Genomic DNA, 23,360 nt, shown 5'->3' with positions numbered 1-23,360 from the left:
AATCTTTCTTTATTCACTTTCTGTTGACTCTATTACAGAGGATGTGGCATGCAAATTGAGGATAGATCTGCAATCATGTTGTAGTTGTCTCAGCCAATCATGGCCCCACAATGCTTACCACGTAGAAGCCCAGTGTGGCTTTTTGATTGTCGTATTTCACTGTTACAGGAGTTATCTTTTCTCCAGTATAAGTTCTTAGTTGGATATATGTAGCCTTCAGTTCAGTATCTTTGAAATGCCATTCAAAAGCATTTTGTGCAATGACTGAAACAGCCAAGCCAGTTTCCAAATCCATTTTAATTAATTTGCTGTTCATTTCTGGTAAGTCATATTACTTCTCTTGCGAGTTTTCACATTATAAATTTCAAGGCTAGCAGTCCGATGTAACTCTCATCATTATCAGATTTTTCCATCAACAGCATGCAGATTAATGCTCCATTTGAAACTGCAACTTGACATTTTATCTTTTTCTCTTCCCAATGCAGCCCATTTATTTTTAACTGCCCAACCTGTTCTTTGTACAGTATGTATCCTACTTCGTTACAGCTTCTGCAAGTTTCACCTTTAATCCTGCATTGGGCTGGTGTATGTGAGCCCCTGTCAAAATGGTCACACAATTTGTTCAGCCAGGCAGGTTTCTGTTCAGACCTTGCAATTTTATTCACGCTCACTTTCATTCCTGACTGCAACTCAATTGCATCTCTAGTTGTTGTTTCTATTGATACTCTGATTTTAACTGATCTTTTAAGTGTGAGTTGTGCTTCAGTTAGGAGTCATTCTTGAATGGTTTTTTGTAAGATTACACAAACTAAACGATCTCTCCGTGCATCATTAACCCCATCACTGATCTGACGATACTCAATTTACTTTGTTCAGCCACAAAAGTTGAAATGAACTTTCCTTCCTTTTAAATCAGTTTTTGAAACCTAAAGAGTTCTGCAATCAATAATGTTCCTGCGTTACTTTCACATTATCAGCTCATTTCAGCTGGTTTGGTTGGAGCAATCAAACTTATAAGCAAACTGTATGCTCTTCCACCAATTGCACTCAGCAAAATTGGCACTCATTTCTCGTCAGCTATTCCATTTTCTTTAAAATACTGCTCAATTCATTTTTGTATACATAATCCAGTTATCTGTTATGGAATAGAATGCATCTATCTTTCCAATGTAGCCAACTATTTCTGCTTTTTTAAGAATATTATCATCACTTGGTACTCTGTTTATGAAACCATGAAATTCTTCTGTTTTCTGCCTTTTTTAAAAATTGTACCTCTCTCTCTCTCCTCCCAAAGAAGAAAGCGTGCTGCACTTTTTTTAAACTCAAACTTCTTGCTATACTTCAACAGATAGGCAGTTGTCTTGGGTTCATTTTAAAACTTCCCCATCACCACTGTTATGCTTTTTAACTCCAAAAATTGATCAACAGAAAAACACAGGAGCCAGGAGATGCATGTCTACTTTGTTTTACTCCAGTAAGGCCTGCACATATGATGTGCTAGCATAATGACGTATGCCATTCACATATTTTTACATATAACCCATAATGAATTATGTAAATAACAAAAAAATCCTTAAACAATATACAGTCGGCTCTCTGTATCCACAGGTTCCGCATCCACAGATTCAACCAATCGCGGATCAGGATCGGAAAAAAAAAAGAGGTTCTCTCTCCAGCACTCGTTTGAGCATTGTTCACCTCGCATCTCGTTCATTTGTCACTTGTGTTGTGAGCGAGAGGAAGGAGTTTAAGGCTAGTAAGGGATGACTGGCTAGCTATGTAAAGCGCTACATCCTCAAGAACTTAAAGATCACGGGAGAATCGGCATCGGCTGATGCCGAGGCAGCATCAGTGTTCCCAGAAGAGCTACGATGTTCGCATCTGTACTGAACATGTACAGACTTTTTTTTCTTGTCATTATTCCCTAAACAATACAGTATAACAACTATTTACATAACATTTACATTGTATTAGGTATTATAAGTAATCTAGAGATGATTTAAAGTATACAGGAGGATGTGCGTAGGTTATATGCAAACACTATGCCATTTTATATATGGGACTCGAGCATCTGCGGAAATTGGTATCCACGGGGTGGTGGGGGGGGGGGTCCCAGAACCAAACCCCCGTGGATACGGAGGGCCAACTGTACTTACAATATTACTTAAATATTACTGAAATATTAAATACACAAGGAATAGTGAAATGAACTTACATACCTCAATGTTCTTCTTAATAAAATCTTTAACTTTAATCTTATTTTGGGGAAGTATTTGGCTCCCATTTTCTTTGTTTTGGGCATTTTTGGAGCAAGCTTCTGAAGGCAATTTAACTTCTTCAGCACAGCCCTGGTAAACTGACAAAATAAAGTGTTGGCACTTATTGAACAAACTGTTTTGACTCAATGCATAAAATATCACATCCTGCTCCAACCCTAATAAATGTGTAACCAATTTACTCAGATTGCTGTATAACTAATGTGCAGAACTAAAAGCTATTTTAAAATACTTTCAGCAACTTGTACTGTTGAAAATCATAGATTTTGTATAATATTTACAAAATAAATGAGGCCTCTGAAAATCTGACATATTCCATAAAATTTGAGGGTGCAACACTCTTAATTAGTACAATTTTAAAATCTATCAGGACTTCATATTGCTTTGATCTTGCAAAAAATGGCAAATCTCTGGAATTTTTTTTACTCTGGAGGGTTGTGGAAGCTGGATCATTGGACGTTTTTAAAAAGAGGGGTAGAATTATTTCTGAAAGTTCAGGGATTTGAGTGCTGCCACATTAGGGGAATTGAAACTACAATCATAATAAATGGTGGGACGAGCTTGAGAAGCCAGATGTCTACTCCACCTATTTTCTGTACTCTTAGAAACTAAACATTTAGTAGATATAACTCCAGAAAAATAGTGATCCTAACCTCTAACAAATACAATAACAAACTGTATTCTCTTCATATATAAAAATATTTCAACCTGGGAAGTTTAAACATAGAACTGTAGAAAAGCTGGAGTAAGTTTTTAAAAATTTCTAAGGAGTAATGAAAGGTTAGAGATGGAAGAGATATGTGGTTGAGGGCAGGTTACTAAATGCAAAAGTTATGATTTTGAAAGGGATTGGCAACATGTCTGAGGTCTAAAATGGCTGCCTAAGAGTTATTTTGGGTACTCCTTTGGTCATACAGAAATGGTGACATGGTAGCAAAATGAGACAGAAGTAATCAGCAAGCAAAACAACATAGGGGAGGGAGAAAAGAAATTAATATTTCTGTATTATGACCTATTATAAGCTCTTACAATAAGTCATCAACTTGAAATATTAACATGCTCTTTTCCCCTCTTGGCACTACTAAGTATTTTCACCATTTCTCATTTTAATTTCAGATTCTAGCATATGCATTATTTTGCTTTGGCAAAGAAAAAAATTTTGTGAGAAAATGACAGAGCGGACCGCACGACCCAATTTACATCAGTGGTGCACAAGTGGAACAGGTCAAAAGCTTTAAGTTCCTCAGGGTCAATATCACAAATGACCTGACTTGGTCCAACCAAGCAGAGTTCACTGCCAAGAAGGCCCACCAGCGCCTTTTACTTCCTGAGAAAACTAAAGAAATTTGGCCTCTCCCCTAAAACCCTCACTAATTTTTATAGATGCACCGTAGAAAGCATTCTTCTAGAGTGCATCACAACCTGGTATGGAAGTTGTCTTGTCCAAGACTGAAAGAAGCTGCAGAAGATCGTGAACATGGCGCAATACATCACACAAACCAATCTTCCGTCCGTGGACTCACTTTACACCACACGCTGTCAGAGCAGTGCTGCCAGGATAATCAAGGACACCACCCACCCAGCCAACAGACTTTTTGTCCCTCTTCCCTCTGGGAGAAGGTTCAGGAGCTTGAAGACTTGTACGGCCAGATTTGGGAACAGCTTCTTTCCAACTATGATAAGACTGCTGAACGGATCCTGACCCGGATCTGGGCCGTACCCTCCAAATATCTGGACCTGCCGCTCGGTTTTTTTGCACTACCTTACTTCCCATTTTTCTATTTTCTATTTATGATTTATAATTTAAATTTTTAATATTTACTAATTTTAACTATTTTTAATATTTTTAATATTTAATATTTGTAATCCAGGGAGTGTGAAGCGCAGAATCAAATTTTGCTGTGATGATTGTACGTTCTAGTACCAATTGTTTGGCGACAATAAAGTATAAAGTAAAGAGCAAAATACGGATTCAGGGCTAGGGTTAGGTAAGAAAGCAGGTGCAGATGAACGCAAGGTCTCCATCCTATCTTAGAGGCTTTCATTGGCACAAAGAGTAAGTAACACAGAATCTTATTTATTTATTGGGATACAGAACGAAGTAGGCCCTTCAGTCCATTCAAGCAGTGCCACCTGGCAACTCCCGATTTAACCCTAGCCTAATCACAGGGCAATGGACAACAACCAATTATCGTACCAACTGGTACATTTTTCGATACGTTGTGGGAGCAAACCGGAGCACCCGGAGGAAACCCACATGGTCATAGAGAGAACGTACAAATTCCTTTCAGACAGTGGCAAGAACCTGGGTCGCTGGTATTGTAAAGCATCGTGCTAACCACTACACTACTATATACAAAGTCCTGATTCTATAAGCAAGAAACTCAAAATTTGGTGCAGTGCTTGTATCAAGAAAGTAAATTGGGTTTCACAAATGAAGAAGCACCAGCCTGTAGCAACCCAAATCAAGAGTTTAATATATGAGATATGAATAAAACTGCAACATCACAGGAAGGCCATAACATAATTAGACGGTGAGTTCTACAGTTTTTCTCTCACCTTTAAGAAGGTTGAGTCTTAATTATAATTCAGTACTAACAACGCAACTAAAATTAATATCTGGAAATCAATTATGAACTTAATAACAATTAAACATTATTAACAGCTACAAAGCACCCTTCCTAGTAAAGCGAATTAAATTATAACAAAAACAGCAAGGCAGGGCATGGCTTTTGACTGTTCCATGTGAGGACACTCAAGATTACAATGATAAACAGCATCCCCATTAAGAGTAAGGGTCTGCAGCTTGAGGACCTTAACGTCTGGAATTCAGGGAGAGGCATGGCCCCCCTTGCACTTTGTTCCAGCATGTTCCCACAAATAGAAAGAAAGCACAAACTGACTATTTCAGTAGGGACACACAAGAGACAACAAATACTGGAATCTGAAACAAAACAAAAGTTGCTGGAAGAGGTCCGTGGTTCAAGCAGTTCTAGGAAGGATATAGACATCTTGGGTCATGACCTTTCATCTGCACTGAAGGAGTAGGGAGGGAATAGCCAATACATGGGGATAAATGGGAAGGTTAGGGCAAGAGCTGGCAGGGGTTCATTAGGTCTAGGTGAGGAGGGTTTCATTGCAGATAGAGAGTCAGCACAGAGGGGGAAATGGAGGTAACCTCCTCTACTTGGTTACACCATCCACTTTCCTTTCTTAACTGATTTTGATTCCCTAACTTGTGCCTCTTGGTTATCTCTACTTATCACCTCTCAGCCTATGTCATTATCTCCACCTATCACTTGCCACCACTTGACCCCCCAACCACCACCCCCCCGCCCCCCGGCTCTTCCCCTCACCTCTTTAGACTGGCCTTCCAATCTTTCAGTCCAGATGAAGTTCTCAACCCAAAACATAGATTATCCATTTCCCTTTGCAGATGCTGCTTGATACACCAAATTCCTCCAGCAGGCAGTTTTTGTTCATTTTGCATGGGCAAGGGTGTAATGTTCAAATTGGGGAAATGAAAGGAATTAGTAGTGATGACAGAGTGTAATAAGAGAAGAAGATACTCTTCACTGCAGTAATGAGCACATGTCCCAAAACTAGAGTTGCCTGCTCAGTGTCAGTTAAGGTTTGGAAAGATAGGAAATGAACAGAGAAATACTTAATTGTTATGATCCATGAAGGTGCCAACAACATGGGTAGCATGGAGGTTACAATGAGAATATTTGAGTGCACAGAATCTAAACTTAAAACCAGAAATATAAGATAATAATCTTTTGATTACTGATTGCATCACATGTAATTGGCATAGATTCAAAAAGGTCAGAGAGTTGAATGCAGGTCACCGAGACTGAAGTTGGAAAAGTGGATTTCAATTCACAAGGCATTGTTAACAGTTCTGGGAAAGAGGAGGCTTTTTAATGGGACAGGTTTGATCTGATTCCAGGAAAAACCAGTGCCCTAGTGAACCTAGCAGGGCTATTGAAAGAGCTTTAATCTGAACAATGGGGAAGGAGATAGATACAGAAGTATGTGGGCACAACACACTGGTGAGAGTGCCCAACATCATGCTTTAAAGAAGTTTGCTGTAATTCAAACCTCATGTACTGACTTTGCAGATGCTCCCGACGATTTTTAACAAAAGCTTAATGATCATATACCATTTTAAAGACACATCACTTCCACATTTAAGATAATAGAGAGTTGCTGATGGAGATGAGCAGCTTATTGACTCTTCAGTTTTCAATTACCTCAACAAAAGGAAGAAATCATAAGCCATATTACCTTCTCGCCTACACCATACCGGCAGTTTAAAATACCAAAAATTCTTAGCTTCTATAGTTAAATATATCTTTGTTGTAGAAAACCTTAGCCTGACTACTTGCAGCACTGATGCTATTGAAGAAAGCCCTTAACTCCGAGTGGAGTCATCGGGACACCGTCACGACAGCGTTTTTTTTTAAGCAGGCTTTCCTATTTTTATGAGGCCGAGTTGGGAGCTCGACGTTTAACCCAGCACAGATGGAAAGTGTACAAGTGAGCCGGCTGGATTCGAACTCTGGAGCCTTTGCTCCGAAGTCCAGCGCTGATGCCACTACGCCACCAGCTGGCGTACTGACGCTATAAGCTGATCTAAAAAATCTGGCAGTCTCCATTGCACATGACAATACTATCTTGCATTAGACCGTTAAAATTTGTCACTTTAATCTCTGAAGTTTTAAATCTAAACGCTGATACCAATAAGGAGTTTTATTAGAAATATAAAATGTTGAATTTCCGCTTGCCCAACTATTCTAATCCCTTTTTCTCTCTCATGCTTGAGTTAAATAAATAAATAAATTCAATCAAGGGCAGACAAATCTAGCTAAAATGTGATTCCATGCCCTTTTGTTTAGGATTTAAGAACTAATCAAGCTACTTAATCTATTAAATTAAAGCACAACTTCAGAGTTGTCACTTAACATACTACTCCTATGATTATTTTTACTTTTTACATTCATTGGAAGAAAAACATTAAAATTTTGGTAAGATAAATAGAAAGATTTTGGTAAGAAAATAGAAAGTGCATTTCCCACTATAATTAAAATAGCTCTAAATTTGCAATTGAAGCTAAAGCTAAAATCAAAATATTTCTTAAACAAAAAAAAACAATGTCATTAAGTCTTCTGATATCAATCCTAGGAAATATTTAATTTTATATAAAGTATTTTATTGAGTGAGTTGAAAGTTAGTTAGTGATTAGTAGTACTCTGCTGCCATCTGCTGTCATTAGGATAAACTCCTCTGAAGCTTCTATTCACTTTCTACGATTTCTGAGGTGGCTAGTGTGGTCAGTTGGGGAAGAAAGTGCTTCAGGGCAGATAAATGGATAATTTAGAAATGTTTCCCTTCCTTCTATTTACACTAAACTTCTGTGTGCTCCTGACAAATGAATTTCAAATTCTTAATGCCATCATGAATGACCCTTTCTCCATTATGAGTGGTCATGAGGCAGAGAGACTCAATTGCACATTTTCAAGGAGCATTTAAGAACATCTGTGAATCATTTCTTCTGTCCATCTTGCAATTTCTTGCTGCAATAGAGCGTCTGTTTCAGGAGTCCATTGTCAAACATTTAAAAAGCATACCCTAACCAACAGCACAAACTGAGGATGACTGGGCCCTCAATACCGGGGATTTAGCTGGGAAATCACTCTACCAATTCTTCACGCAAATTTCCGCCTGATCTATATCCTTATGCGTCCATTGATGACCTTCCCAATTATCCAAAACTCCATCAATTTTCATATTACCTGCAAACTTACAAACTAGACCACCTACATTTTCATTCAAACCATCAACGTACATCACGAACAGCTGAGCTTCCAGCAATGATCCACGCAAACCACCACTAGTCACCGCCTCCAGACAGAAAAGCACACCGCTACCACTCTCTTGACTTCTATGAACAAGCCAATTTTGGATCTAATTTACCAAGTAGACAACACCCACAGCCCTACCCTCAAAAAACATCTTTGTTATCTCCTCAAGAAACTAAATCAAATTTTTGAAACAGTACCTTCTCAACATAAAGCAATGCAGACTATCCATAATAGGTCTACGCTTTTCTGAAAGCAAATAAATCATGGTCTTATGGATCATCTCCACTAATTTTCCTACCACTGAAGTAAGGCCCACCAGCTTTGAAATTCCTGGTTTATCCCTGTTGTCCTTATAAACAAGGAACAACATTGATTATTTTCGATTCCTTGTGTACCTTATTCATAACTGACCCTTATGCAGAAGTTGTTTGATGCATTCAGGACAGTTTCTTAAATCAATATGTAAGTGTTCCAGTAAGAGGAAGGGTCATACAGGACCTGATTTTGAGCAATGAACTGTCCAGGTAACTGGACCTTTCAATGAGATAACATTTAGGAAACAGTGATCACCATTCCTTAAGTTTTAAAATAGCTATAGATATTAGATATGCAATCATGGACCCCATGGGAAAGTAATAAGTTGGAGCAGGGCAAAGACCGTAAGACCATAAGACAAAGGAGAAGAAGTAGGCCATTTGGCCCATCGAGTCTGCTCCGCTATTTTATCATGAGCTGATCCACTCTCCTATTTAGTCCCACTCCCCCGCCTTCTCACCATAACCTTTCATGCCCTGGCTACTCAGATACCTATCAATCTCTGCCTTAAATACACCCAATGACTTGGCCTCCACTGCTGCCCGTGGCAACAATTTCCATAGATTCACCATCCTCTGACTTAAAAAATTTCTTCGCATTTCTGTTCTGAATGGGCGCCTTTCAATCCTTAAGTCATGCCCTCTCGTACTAGACTCAGACGCCCATCATGGGAAACAACTTTGCCACATCCACTCTGTCCATGTGCAGACTATTAGACAGCAGCTAGGGAGAGTTAATTAGAAACAACTGTTTCTGGGCAGGTATGTTCCAGTAAGAAAGATAGACAAGGATGCCAAGATAAGGGAACCTCGGATATTGAGAGGTGGTGAATTTAGTCAAGATGAAAAGGGAAGCATATGCAAAGTTTAGGAAGCTAAGATCAAACAGAGCCCAAGAGGACTATAAAGAAGTCAGACAGGAATGCATGAAGGTAATGAGGAAAGCAAAAGGGGGCCATAAACTAAGTCCTTGGTAAGTGGGATTAAAGAGATTCCCAGAGCATTCTATACATACACAAAGAGCAAGAGGATAACTAGGGAGCAGGTAGGGCCAGTCAAGGATAAAGGAGGGAACATGTGCTTGAAGGCAGAGGATGTGAGTGAGGTTGTAAAGGAGTAATTTGCATCAGTAATACCGAGGAGAAAAGCGTGGAGGATAGGGAGATTAGTGTGAAGCATGCTAATATGTTAAGGTATTTTGAGATAAAGAAAGGGGCAATGCTGGGTCTCTTAATGAACATTACGGTGGATAAGCCCTCAAGGCTTGATGGGATGTAGCCCAGGTTATTGAGAAAGGCAAGAGATGAGATTCATGGGGCATTGCCCAATATCTTCATGTCCTCTCTAGCCACAGGTGAATTCCCAGAGAATTGGTGAGTAATTTATGTTGTTCCTTCATTCAAGGAGGGAAATAGGGGCAATCCTGGAAACTATAGACTGGGGAATCTCACGTCAGTGGTAGGAAAGTTATTGGAAAGCATTCTTAGGGATAGGATTTATGACCAATTGGACAACCATGGCCTAATTAGGAACAGTCAGAATAGCTTTGGGAAAGGCAAATTGTGTCTTACTAACCAGAATTTTTTTTGAGAAGGTGACATGAGGTAGATGCTGGATATTGTGTATATGAATTTTAGTAAAGCATTTAACAAGATCATTCATGAGAGGTTCATCCTGAAGATTAAGAGGCATAGGATCTATGGTAAGTTGACCATTTGGATTCAGAAGACAGAGGATAGTAGTTCTTGGGACCTATTCTGGCTGAAGATTAGTGGCTAACTGTGTTCCACAAGGATCAGAGCTGGGATCTCTGCTGATTATGATATATCTAAATGACCTGGATGAAAACATAGATGGGTGGGTCAGTAAGTATGCACTTGATATGAAGCTTTGTGGTATTAGCGATAGTGCAGAAGACTTGCAAAGGATACTGCAGAATATGGATCATAAACACAAGAAATTGGAGAAATGGTAGATGTTTAACTCAAACATGAAGTGTTGCACTTTGGGAAATCAGATGTAAAGAGAGAGTACACTTGAATGCAATACTCCTAACACCGTTGATGAAGGATCTTGGAGTTCATACATCCATAGCTCCATGACAGTGGCTACACATGTTGATAGGAAGGTAAAGATGCCAGTTGGCACTTTTGCCTTTATTAGTCAAGGAAACCGAGTTCAAGAGTCAGGAAGATATGTTGCAATTTTATAAAACTCTAGTCAGGTTGCATCTGGTTGCCCCATTTGCCTCATTATGGGAAGAATGTTGAGAATTTGGAGAGGGTACAGAAGAGGTTTACCTAGATGCTGCCTCGATAGAGTGCAGGTTCGAAGAGAAACTTGGGCTGTTTTCTCTGGTTTGGTGAAAGCTGAGGGGGAGATCTGATAGGGATTTACAAAATGATGAGGTGCATTAGTAGACAGCCAGCATCTTTTATAAAGAGTTGAAATATCTAATACCAGAGGACATACATTTAGGGTATGAGGGTTTAAGATCAAAAGAGATGGGTGGGGCAATGTTTTTTTTTTATATAAACACAGAGTAATTAGTGCCTGGAATGCGCCCTCTGGAGTGATAGTGGAAGTAAATATGGAAGAGGTGTTCAAGAGGCTCTTAGATAAGTACATGAATGTTCAGAAAATGGAAGGATATGGGCATTTTGTAAGCAGATGGCATTTGTTCAGTTGGATATTTGATGACTAATGTAAGTGAGCTCAGCATTACATTGTAGGCCAAACAGCCTGTTTCTGTGCTGTACTACTCTATGTTTCATGTTCAATAAATCAGCAAACTAGAAACAATTGTTAGGGGAGCTCTGCTGGCATTGGCAGATTTAAAATATGGAAGAAAACATTGAACTCGAATGGTTCAAGGACAGTGGAAGCAGACAGATCAATTGTCTTTGTTCCTGCCATGTGCTTGGAGATGGAGGCAACCATTTTGTGGAACTGTTTTACATCTTCCATTTTATGAGATGAAGTTGCTTGGTTTTCAGTGTTTAAAGAAGACACAATGATGCTTCAGGTAATCTGCTGGACTGGAGATCATTTCCAAATAAAAAGTTACTTGTTAGATGTTCTTTGGTTGGACCAAACATGCAGGTTTGTGAAAATTGGAGTTGCTGCCTGCCTGGAGTGATTCGAGCTGGTTACTGAAGAGAACAAAAAGCCATACATTACCAACTGTCACTTGCTGGGAAGAGGGCAGTAAATGGATGCAGCCCTGGAGCAGAGCTAATGAAAAGGTATTAAAGGTCAATCAGATGACCTACAGCCAATGACACTGGAATGCAAGATTTGAATTGGTAAGGAACAAGTATAAAAGTGAACACTTCGAGTGTGCTATCAGCGACAACTCCAGAGAATCACCATTGCAAAGAAGAACCCCCACGCCAGGGACTGGGAGAAGAAAGGATCGATCGTCTAACCGACAGAGATCCCCTAGTTCGGTGTTATAAATTGGACAAGTTATCTGAGTGGGTATTGATACAAAGGAAACAGTAGAATTCATGTTCTAAGCTGTTGGCCCAGGGTCAACATAGTTATGTTGTTCTTTATGCAGAGACAATAAAGTGCAAGCTTCGATTAATTATGAGTTGCATAGTGAATTTCTTAACTTTGTTCCGTTGACGGACGGTCAGCTCAGATGTCATTACATTTAGCTGCAATGTGGCTTTTTGGCATTTATCATTCTAACATATTATCTTGTCAAATTGATAAGGTTTCTCAAGTGCAATCATTTTTATTCTACTATAACCACTATGATAAACTTTAGATATCGTCTTCCTTGATCTATGTTATTATGTTTCTTCCTTACACAGATGCAGTGACTTACTGATTGTATCTTAAAATGATACGCAATTCTGTTTAAGATTATAGATACGCAAAGGAAATGTATGCACCATGAACCAACATCATTCTGAGTCAGATAAGATTGCTGCCCAGAAAGAGCTAAAATAGATGAAAAATTATGGTATTAGTGATGGCAAGCAAAGAGAGAATAAATAAAAGAAAAAACATGGCAACAGAGTGCATTCAGAGTTGGCACAGGAAGAGAAACTATGATGGAAGATGGGAACAGATCAGGGATTAACTAAATAGGACCCAGAATGCAATGGTACTGAAATACAAGTAAAACTAAATTGACTTTAAAACTGTAAAAAGTAGAGAAAGCCCTCCCATTTACAGTCAAGGTTGCTGATTGTTTTAAACAGTAGTCTATTGTTCCTCCAGAGAGCATTAAGTTAGAATTTCATTTAATAATGAATAAAGCTCTATGAACTTATCATAGCCAGGCATCTCATTCTTGTCACTAATTTGTTGAGTTGGCTGACCTATTACGACTGATGAAACCCAAGCCAGGAGATAGAACATGAAATGAACCTTTATTCAGGAAAACCATGCAGCTATAAAAGCTTCACAGTGTATCACAAAGTATGACTACTTAAATAGTTTACCCAAGAATATTTGAGATGTTAGAAGAACGACCCATCGGTGAAAGTCAGCCTAGGATTGACTGTCAGCCAATCAGTAGGAGTTAGTTGTTTCAGCTTGCTGTAACACAGAACAAACAGGAAGAGATCACCAGTAATAAAAAAAAGTCTTGTAAACCGTCTAAATTCATACCATGGGCTTGTTCATTAGATTTCCTTTCATAGTCCTCCACAGGGAGTTGGGTGTGGAATATAGACATAACCAGGAGTTCTTCAGCTGATTGAACTGAAAAGGAAGAATCATGTAATCACAGTCACAAAGAATTAATAAATTATAAATTTTATACTGATGTGTTTTCACTTTACTACAGATTATTTTTTGTTTTGTATTCAAAACAACTTTGAAACCCTGTTGGTGATGTTGCCCCACAAAGCGGAGTAAACCACAATCATGAAAAGGCCTCAAATAGTGCATCCTGAGGACCTACTTCTTGAATGGCCAAATGGTGTTTATGCAGCTCACAGTTGTAAAAGCCTTTTGAACCACTTCTTAATGTTTCTGAAAATCATTTAGATCGTTATAAAAATAAACCTTAATCAATAAAATAATACACTTACTCTACACTGTAGAAAGCAAAGTAAAATAATTATTGATGAACCAATCACTTCTATACAATTATTTTTGCTTTAAATATGCTTTATTGATCCTATCAAATAATTGCAACCACACTACTAACACCAGTTAGTCCTACAAAGTGCACACGACACTGACTTTATTGTCGTAGATAAAGATCAGATGTATCTACATCCATTGTACAGAGAAAACAAACTGAACAGGACATGGATACTAAGCGGCACAGCCTAACCATGATCACTCATTATAATCCTTCCAACTACTGATCCTTTCTACAAGGTGTAATTGTATAGATCTAATCAATCACATTTCAACAAAAATCAAAAATCCCAAAGTATTTGAAATAATGCAAATATTCACAAATTGCATGTACTGTATGCAAACAAGTGCATTGTTGTCAAACATAAATACTAAATATGGATCATAAACATTGGCAGAGATTTATTGAATGAAGTAGTCTTTTGCTCCAAAATTTAATATAAAATATATCTAGCAGTCTTTGCCAACCTTTAAAAATGTAGTTCAATTGCAGATTAGATCTTACCAATAAAATTACATAAACAAAAATCATTTAGTCTACAGCTTCTGTAAAAGTTTCTCACCCTTCCTATTTTATATCCTAATAAAAATAATTGCTTTATCAACACAAATTTTTGGAGATAGAGGGCAGAATTAAATCTACGAACTCCAACTCTTCAGCTTCCTCTGCCAATCCCTCCCTTTTTGATACGAACTGCCTGCTGCAGATGTACTCTTGCCTGTCAGTATTCAAGTCACACCCATTAAAGAACCTGCTCCCAAGGTCTCTCCAAATCAGAATCACCAGAAAGAACAGTGTAGATTGAAGGCACATTTACATTAGTGCCTCCATATCTTCCACTGTCAGACTCCATTTGCAATGCCATTCACTTTCTTGGCTTCCACTCAGTGCCAGCTCTGGCAGCTCTGCAACAAAACCTTAGATTCTCATGTCAGATTGGTTCCCCAAATAGTGTTGAGTTTAGTGTTACCTTCCTTGTCTTAACCCATCTGAAAAGCAGAACTGACCAAGCACCCTTCAACACTCCAGTCAAAAAAATTAATAATATCTGGACAAAATACTAAAACAGATAAAAAGCAAAATAGAAACAAAAAAATTCTGGAGTTCAAAATAAAATGGAAAAAAGTGGAAGCAAAAATCAGAAATTAGAAACAAAACACTATGTGCCAAAGCAAGTTCAGAATGAGGATGGACAGAGAAGTCCACTAGGTCAATAGCCGGAGATTAGAAAGTATAACTAGATTCTTGGTCAAATAACTGTATATAAAAAACTTGATTTTAATAGGGTAGAAAGAAAAATTTTACACCAAAATTTCTGAATGTAAGTCATCTAGGCCGTCTGACACTCTTCCATCAATGATGTAGAGAAGGAATTATCTAATAAAATCATTGCAGAAGGAAATACAAAGCTGACAACAATATAAAAAAAAAGGAATTGGGGTCAATCTTAAGGTCCAGGTTTTGAAATTTATGCATGGGAGTTTAGGATGAACATTGTCAACCTAGTTTTACAGGGTTATCTATGCACTCTGGATTATCTGATGAATTGCAAGATAAAGAGGTGTATAATTCAATACACAACAGATGATTATAAAGCAAAGCAGTCCATTTACTCAGTAAATATAATACTTTTAAAGAATAAAAAAAGGGAACGCAAAAAAACATCATTCAGGATAGCAGCTCATCCTGCCTGTGACATCCTGAGCTAGCTCTCAGTACATTTTACTATTCCTTCTTCAAATCCAGGTGAGTTCTTTTTCAAACAGAGATATAGTTCCCTGCTGAATATTGTTATCAAATCTGCCACCACCACTCTACAAGGCCATGTATTGTGAATCTTAATGTCAAGAAACAGAACCATTCATACAAGTCCATTGTATCAATACATTAACAACTCTGAAGCTTTTACACTTGCTGTCCATTCTTATTGTTTGATCTTATTCTACTTCAATGCAATGTGTAATCATTTGATCTATATCAACAGTATCCAAGACAAGCCTTTCACTGTATCTTGGTACATATGACAATAATGACTCACTAATAATAACTCACTAAAATTCCCCATTTGACCTCACCACTTGTTTCTTTTTATCAATAATTTTAATTCTGTGTCCTTAGAATTACTAACCTTCTTACGAATAGCAAAATTTTCCCTCTAGAAATTCCATTAAAACTCCTTGAAGGAGAGTTTAATAAAGTGCTTATCTTTACAGTTCTAGGAACAATCCCAGTTTCGCCATTCTCTCCAGATAACCAAAACCACTCAGCCCTGATATCAGTCCTGTAAATCTCTTCACTTCCCTCTTAAGGTGTTGATGTTATGTCTACAACTAGATGCATTACTTTGGCCATGATATTCCTTGTTTTTTGTCATAAAGCAAAAACCACAGGTATTACTTAATCTGCTAAACTAAAAATGCTGGAAAAGTTTAAGTTTTTTTGTTTTATCTTGCTTCCTTGTCAAAGTTGCTCCCTGGCGGGGCACAAATATTAACAATCAACATTTAAGTAAGGAGCACCATTGAATTATAATCAGCAATTTCAAAATATGATGTGAAAATTTTCAAAAAACAAGTGTTTTAAGATATTTGACAAAATTGATCATGATAATTTTGTCCATTTATAAATTCTTCATCCTGATAAACCAGTTTACATGTACTGAAATACAGTGAAAAACATGTCTTGAATACAGTTCTTGCTTATCTATTCATTAGGAGTTTAGAGATAACTTTGGTTATGATTACAGTATTGATGGAGCTACAGTCAATAAACAGTCATCTAATACAAGTGTCTTTACTGCGCAAATGGCCCAGAAATGAGTATAGTGCCAGGGAAATGGCATCTGTGTAGACATTAATTGTATGTCTAAATCTAAACAAAAAATTACCACTGAATCACATTTCCCAATAACCTCTGCTTTTATAGAGTCATAGAATCATAGTTATAGATTACTACAGCACAGAAACAGGCCCTTTGGCTCATCGAGTCCACACCAAACTATTGATCAGCCGAGTCCTATCGATCTGCACCTGGACCATAGCTCCACATACCACTCCCATCCATGTTCAAAGTTCAAAATACAGTAAATTTAATATCAACGTATAGATATATCACCATATACAACCATGAGATTCATTTTCTTCTGGGGCATACTCTCAAAAACCATAATGAATCAATAGAAGATCCCCCCAACAGGGCGAACAAACAACCAATATGCAAAAGATGATAAACTGGGAAAATACAAAAGAAAAATAATAATAATAATAATAAATAAGCAGCAAATATCAAGAACATGAGGTGAAGACTTAGTCCTTGAAAGTGAGACCATAGGTTGAGGGAACAATTCAGTGATGGCATGAGTGAAGTTGGGTGAAGTTATCCCCCCTGGTTCAAGAACCTGATGGTTGAGGAGTAATAACTGTTTCTGAACCTGGTGGTGAGAGTCCTGAGGCTCCAGCACCTTTTTGCTGATGGTAGCAGCGAGAAGAGAGCATGACCTAAGTAATGGGATCCCAGACGATCAATGCTGCTTTCCTGTGACAGCACTCCACGTAGATGTGTTCAGTGGCAGGGGAGGGTTTTACCCATGATGTACCAATCCAACTTGCTCTTAAATGTTGAAATTGAACGGGCATCCCACATTTCAGCGGGCAACTTGTTCCACACTCTCACCACCCTCTGAGTGAAGAAGTTCCTCCTTATGTCCCCCTTAAACATTTCACCTTTCAGCCTTAACCCATCACCTCTACGTTTAGTCCCAGCCAAACACAGTGGAAAAAGTCTGCTTGCTGTACTACATTTAATATTCCAGTAATATTTGAGTAATATTGTAAGTATATTGTTTACTTACATAATTCATTATGGGTTTATATACAGTACTGTGCAAAAATCCTGGGCACATATATAGAGCTAAGGTGCACAGTACTGTATTTGTAAACGTGGAGCGGAGAGCGAGTTTGTAAATCTGGTGGGAGCCAAGGATGTTGGAAATGCCGAGGGTGGAGTGCCGCAGGAGATGTGTGGGCACGCGGCAGAGAATGAGTAACAAGGTGATGGGGTGGCATGGCTGCAGGCACACCCAGTCCTGAGACATGAAGCAAGGTCATTTGATTACAAACAATTGTTTTATTACAGAATGTCTCGGATGCTTCCTGCTCCCTTCTCTTTTCAAAGCCATGATTCCCCTCACCCAGTTTCCTTCCTACTCTCAATCCACAGTCAAGACCCATATCAGACTCAGGGTTATCATCACTCACATAGATCAAGAATTTGAGGGTTTTAGCAACAGCAATACAGTGCATTACAAAAAATTACTACAGTACTGTTCAAAAGTCTTAGGCATCCTAGCTAGATATATGTGCCTAAGACTTTTGCTTAGTACTGTAAATAGTATGTGAATGGCATATGACATTATGCCACCACTAAAAAAAGGGGGAAGAAAAACAAAGTACACAAGTATCTGGCTCCTGTGTTTTTTCTTTTGATTATGCTCTGGAGTTACTAAAACATAACAACAGCAATGAAGAAGTTTCAAATGAACCCAACTACCAACTTGTTGAAGCATAGCATGTTGTTCTTTGGAAGTGAAGAGAGACGGTCAAGATTTTAAAAAGTCAGAGAATGGACAAAATTAACAAGCAATGAGTATGGCCATGGGTTCATAAGCAATGAGTAATAATAATAATAATAAATTTTAAAAAGCAGAAACACCCGGCTACATCAGAAAGACAGATGCATTCGATTGCACAACAGCTAGCTAGATAACATATACTGAAAGACTTTTGTGGTATCTTGAAACAAATGAAATAGCTGATGATAATCGAGTGCCAGTATTGCTGAGTACAATGAGTAGAAAAGCATGCAATTTGTTATAAGTTTAACTGCTCCAACCAAAACAGCCAAAATAAGCTTTTCTGATATTGTGAACAAAATGAAAGAACATTTAGAACTGAAACCATTGTTCATTGCAGAGCACTTTATGTTTCATAAGCGGAATCAAAAGGAAGGGCGTCCATTTCAGCTTAAGTGGCTGAATTGACCAAGCATTGTCATTTTAATGATAGGTTTAATAATGCACTGAGAGATTGTTTAGTTGGTGGTATCTTACAAGAAAGTATTCAAAAATGGTTCCTAATTGAAGCACAACCCACATTTAAAAGAACAATTGAAATCAGAGTATCAATAGAAATCACAGACAGACATATAATTGAGTAGAAGTCAATTGAAGTGGAAGTGAGTGTGAGTAAAATTGCAACATCTAAACAGAAACCTGTCTTGTTGAACAAACTGTGTTACCATTGTGGCAAGGGATCACATACACTAGACCAAAGCAGGTTTAAAGGCAAAAATTGCAGAAAATGCAATAAAGTAGGATACATACAAAGAGCATGTCAGACAGACAAAAATAATTAGACTGCACAGGGAAGGGAAAAAGATAAAAAGTCAATTTGCAGTTTCACAAAGAGCACTAATCTGCATGCTATTGATGAAAAATCTGATAATGCTCAAAGTGACACAGAACTAGGTAGCCTTGAGACTAACATAGTGAAAGCTAACAAGAGATAAGTAACATGGCTTATAACAGAAGTGAACAGCAAATTAAAATGAATTGGACGCTGGCTGGGCTGTTTCAGTAATTCCACAAAATGAGTTTGAACAGCATTTCAAAGATACTGAACTGAAGCCTACAAATATCCAACCAAGAACTTATACTGTAGAAAAGATAACTCCAGTGGGAATGACATTCGTAACAATGAAATACATTGGGCTCGTATGTGGTAAAAACAGAAGGGCCAGCATTGTGGGTCCATGATTGGCTGAGACAACTACAACTTGATTGGAGATCCATCCACAATTTGCATGCCACATCCCCTGGAATAGAGTCAATTGAAAACAAATTAAGAAACGTTCTGGATGATGCCACAGCAGTGTCCAAGGATGGCATTGCAAAACTCATACATATCAAGGGCAAAATAGTGTTAAATGACAATGCCACTCCCAAGTTTAACAAAGCATGTCCAGTTCCTTAAACCATCCATGATAAAGTACTCAGTAAGCTAGATTGCATGGAGGCTGAAGGAATTCTTTCCAAAGTTGGGTGGAGTACATAGACGACACCAGAAGTCCCAGTAATTAAGAGGGATGGGTCTATCAGGATCTGTGGTGATTTTAAGGTCACCATAAACCTAGTACTGAAAGTAAATTAATACCCTCATGGTAATGGAAGAAGAGTCCAAAGAGTTTCTCACCATTGACACTTACAAAGGGCTTTAGTGTTATAATTGGCGAACATTGGAGCAACATCTGCACCTGCACTCTGGCAGAAAGCTATGGACCAGGTGTTGCAATGCTACCAAAGCACTCAGTGATATCTGGATGACATAAATGTTACCCATGAGGATGACAAAGATCACCTCCAAAATCTCAAGACAGCATTAAAATGATTAGAAGATTATGTGCTCCGAGTATAACACAACAAGTGTGGATTCTTTAAACCAAGCATCACTGATGCACATCATTGATGCACAAGCATTACATAAACGTGCAAAGAAAGCTCAAAAAGTATTGAATGCCCCAAAGTGAAAGGATGTGTCACAGTTGGGATCCCTTTTTATAATTTGTCAATTACAATAATAGCTTCTTGCCAAACCTGGCTGCTCTGCTCCACCACTTGAACTCACTATAAACGGGGAAGAAATGAGAATGTACAAAGCAGTATGAGCTGGCTTCCCAAAAGGGAAAGGAAATGGTGACATCAGATATCATATTCACACATTATGATCCACATCATCTAGTAAAGTTTGCCTGTGATGCTTCACCTTATGGTATCGATGCAGTCATATCTTTAGCTTTTACATCATGTTCCTTTACAGCTGCAGAGAAAAATTATGCACAGAATGACAGACAGGCTTTGAGTCTGGTTTGGCTGTAAAATATTTCAACTAGTACTTGTAAGGGAGAGAGTTCACCCTTATTACTGATCATCAACCATTAATGTTCATTTTCAATCCATAGAAATGTGTTCCACAAAGGACACAATTACAAGGTTGAATTCAAGAGGACAATTAATCATGGAAATGCTGATGGATTGTCCCATTTAAAAGGAAATACTTGAAAAATTTACAAAAGAGGCAAATAGAAAGTCTCCCAATTGTGGCAGCTATGATCCAAAGGAAAACCACAGAAGACCCCATACTGTATCAGGTCTACATGGCCACACAAAATGGCCGGAATGTGCAGCAGATACAGTTATAGAAACGTAGAAAACCTCCAGCAGAATACAGGCCCTTCGGCCCACAAAGCTGTGCCGAACATGGCCCTACCTTAGAGCTACCTAGGCTTTACCCATAGCCCTCTATTTTTCTAAGCTTCATGTAGACATCCAGGAGTCTCTTAAAAGACCCTATCATTTCTGCCTCCACCACCAGTACCGATTCCATGCACTCACCACTCTCTGCGTAAAAAACTTACCCTTGACATCTCCTCTGTACCTACTTCCAAGCACCTTAAAGCTATGCCCTCTCATGCTCGCCATTTCAGCCCTGGGGAAAAGACTCTGACTATCCACACGATCAATGCCTCTCAATATCTTGTACACCTCTATCAGGTCACCTCTTATCCTCAGTCGCTCCAAGGAGAAAAGGCAGAGTTCACTCAACCTATTCTCATAAGGCATGCTCCCCAATCCAGGCAACATCCTTGTAAATCTCCTCTATGTCCTTCCTGTAGTGAGGCAACCAGAATTGAGCACAGTACTCCAAGTGGGGTCTGACCAGGGTCCTATACAGCCGCAGCATTACTTCCCAGCTCGTAAACTCAATCCCACGATTGAGTTCCCCCATTTTGACTAGTACTGGGATGAATTGCCTTCAACAGGGTTGCCTTATGTGGGGATTGAGAGTTGTTATACCATCCAACCTGAGAACTAGTGTTGGAGGAGCTGCATACTGGTTGTCTAGGCGTGGTTAAAATGAAGGCGCTGGTTGAAAGCTTTGTCTGGTGGTTTGCAATAGATCAGCAGTTCAAGCAGCTTGACATACACTGTCGGGATGCCAATGCTACCAGAAGATGCCAAGAGCAGAGCCTTTCCATCCCATTGAATGACCTGCATTGCCCTGACAGAGGATTCATGTGGATTTTGCCATCATAGGCACAAATTTCTTAGTAGTAGTGGATACAGCTACAAAGTAAGCAGGAGTGTTTCCAATAGCCTCCACTACAGTTGCACACTGCTGATGTGTTGAGAAGCCTCTTCTCAAGGACTAGTGTTCCAGACACTTAGTCAGTGACCATGGACCACAGTTTGGTACAGAACAGTTTCTGTCATTCAGGAGAATAAACAGGATAAGACACATTATATTTGCACTGTACAACCCAGTTACAAATGGCTTGGCAGAAATGTTTGTCCAGGGTCTAAAGAACACAGTGCGTGTAATGTCGACAGAATACATGACACTGAATCAGAAGCATGCCAATTTCCTCTTTGCATATTGCAATGTAACAGTCCATAACAAACATCTCACCGTCTATGCTGTTCCTTGGTTGTCCCTTGCGCTCACACTTGGATCTCCTCAAACCCAGTCTCAGAAGGAGTATGCAGGACAAACAGCGGATGCAAATTGAGGGCTCCTCAAGCAAGGAGGTTTGATGTTTCACACCTGGACAAGCAATTCTGGTGAGGGACTACAGAGATGATTAAAAGTGGGTGGTTGGAAAGATTAAGGATAGAATGGGACCTCTCTCCTACACAGCGGAGATTGCACCTGAAGTCATCTGGAGATGACACATCACCAGTTGAGGAGAGCAGAGTCAACTGTTAGAGAAGGAACTTGTCAGAGCTGTCAGAACAGCTTTCTGCAGTCCCAGAGTCAACTCCTACAAACACCACTGAGGAAGCCCCAGAACCTGAGATTGTTTCACAGCTACAAATCTCATCTGCCAAGCAAAGAGACCCTCCACCCCTTGTCAGGAAAGACGTTATCCACAAGAATAAGAAATCCTCCACAGAACTTCAATCTTTAGACCTGAATGGAACAATTTTAAATTTACTATGCTATGGATGTCTATTTAGGAGCTGTATTATATAGTATACATATTTGAGTTAAGAGTCAAGATGTATTCTATATTGAGTTGGAGTTTATAGCTAAGCAGGGAGGAGTGTAGTGTATTTAATATTTGATTAATATTGGAAATATATTGTTTGATTCAGTATTCTTTGCTTGTTTACACAATTCATATGGTTTTATGTAAGAAGTACATGAATGGCATATGTTATTATGCCACCATGTCATAGGTGAGTGTCTGACTAAATATAAAGGAGGAAAAAAACTCTGCAGACAAATATCCTGGATCCTGTATTTTTCCTTTCAATTAGTTTCTGTAGTTACAAAACTTGCCTTTACCCTCTCTATGCCCTCACACTCTTCCACTCTGGGGAATGAAGTCCTCACCTATTTGACATTTCCCTTTAACTAAGGTTCTCAAGTCCTGGCAATGTCCTTGTAAATTTTCTCCACACAATAGATAGGTGACCTGAACTGCACACAATACTCCAAATCAGGCCTCACCAACATCTTATACAAGTTCAACCTTACATCCCAACTCCTGTACTCATTACCTTGACTTATGAAGGCCAATGAGACAAAAGTTTGCCTTATGACCCTATTTACCGATGACACCATTTTTAAGGAATTATGGATCCATATACCCAGATCTCTCTGTTCTACCACACTCCACGGTGCCATACTGCTCACTGTGCAAGTCCTACCCTGGTTTGTCCTCCAAAAGTGCAACACCCCAC

At 38.8% G+C, this 23,360-nt stretch overlaps 1 protein-coding gene across 7 annotated transcripts in view; it reads right to left on the bottom strand.

Annotated features, from left to right (window-relative positions):
- Positions 1 to 23,360, bottom strand: part of fsip1 (fibrous sheath interacting protein 1) — a 415,506-nt gene that overhangs the window by 354,646 nt on the left and 37,500 nt on the right. For all 7 annotated transcript variants that reach the window (XM_072277637.1, XM_072277681.1, XM_072277875.1 and 4 more), the window contains 2 exons: positions 13,081 to 13,173; positions 2,220 to 2,356 (listed from right to left, as the gene is read on the bottom strand). In XM_072277637.1, coding sequence (XP_072133738.1) covers positions 2,220 to 2,356; positions 13,081 to 13,173 — 230 coding nt within the window. The remainder of the gene's footprint in view (positions 1 to 2,219; positions 2,357 to 13,080; positions 13,174 to 23,360) is intronic.

Source organism: Mobula birostris, chromosome 1 (assembly GCF_030028105.1).
Source record: "Mobula birostris isolate sMobBir1 chromosome 1, sMobBir1.hap1, whole genome shotgun sequence".
Lineage (NCBI taxonomy): Eukaryota > Metazoa > Chordata > Chondrichthyes > Myliobatiformes > Myliobatidae > Mobula > Mobula birostris.
This window is presented reverse-complemented; position numbering and strand designations above follow the sequence as displayed.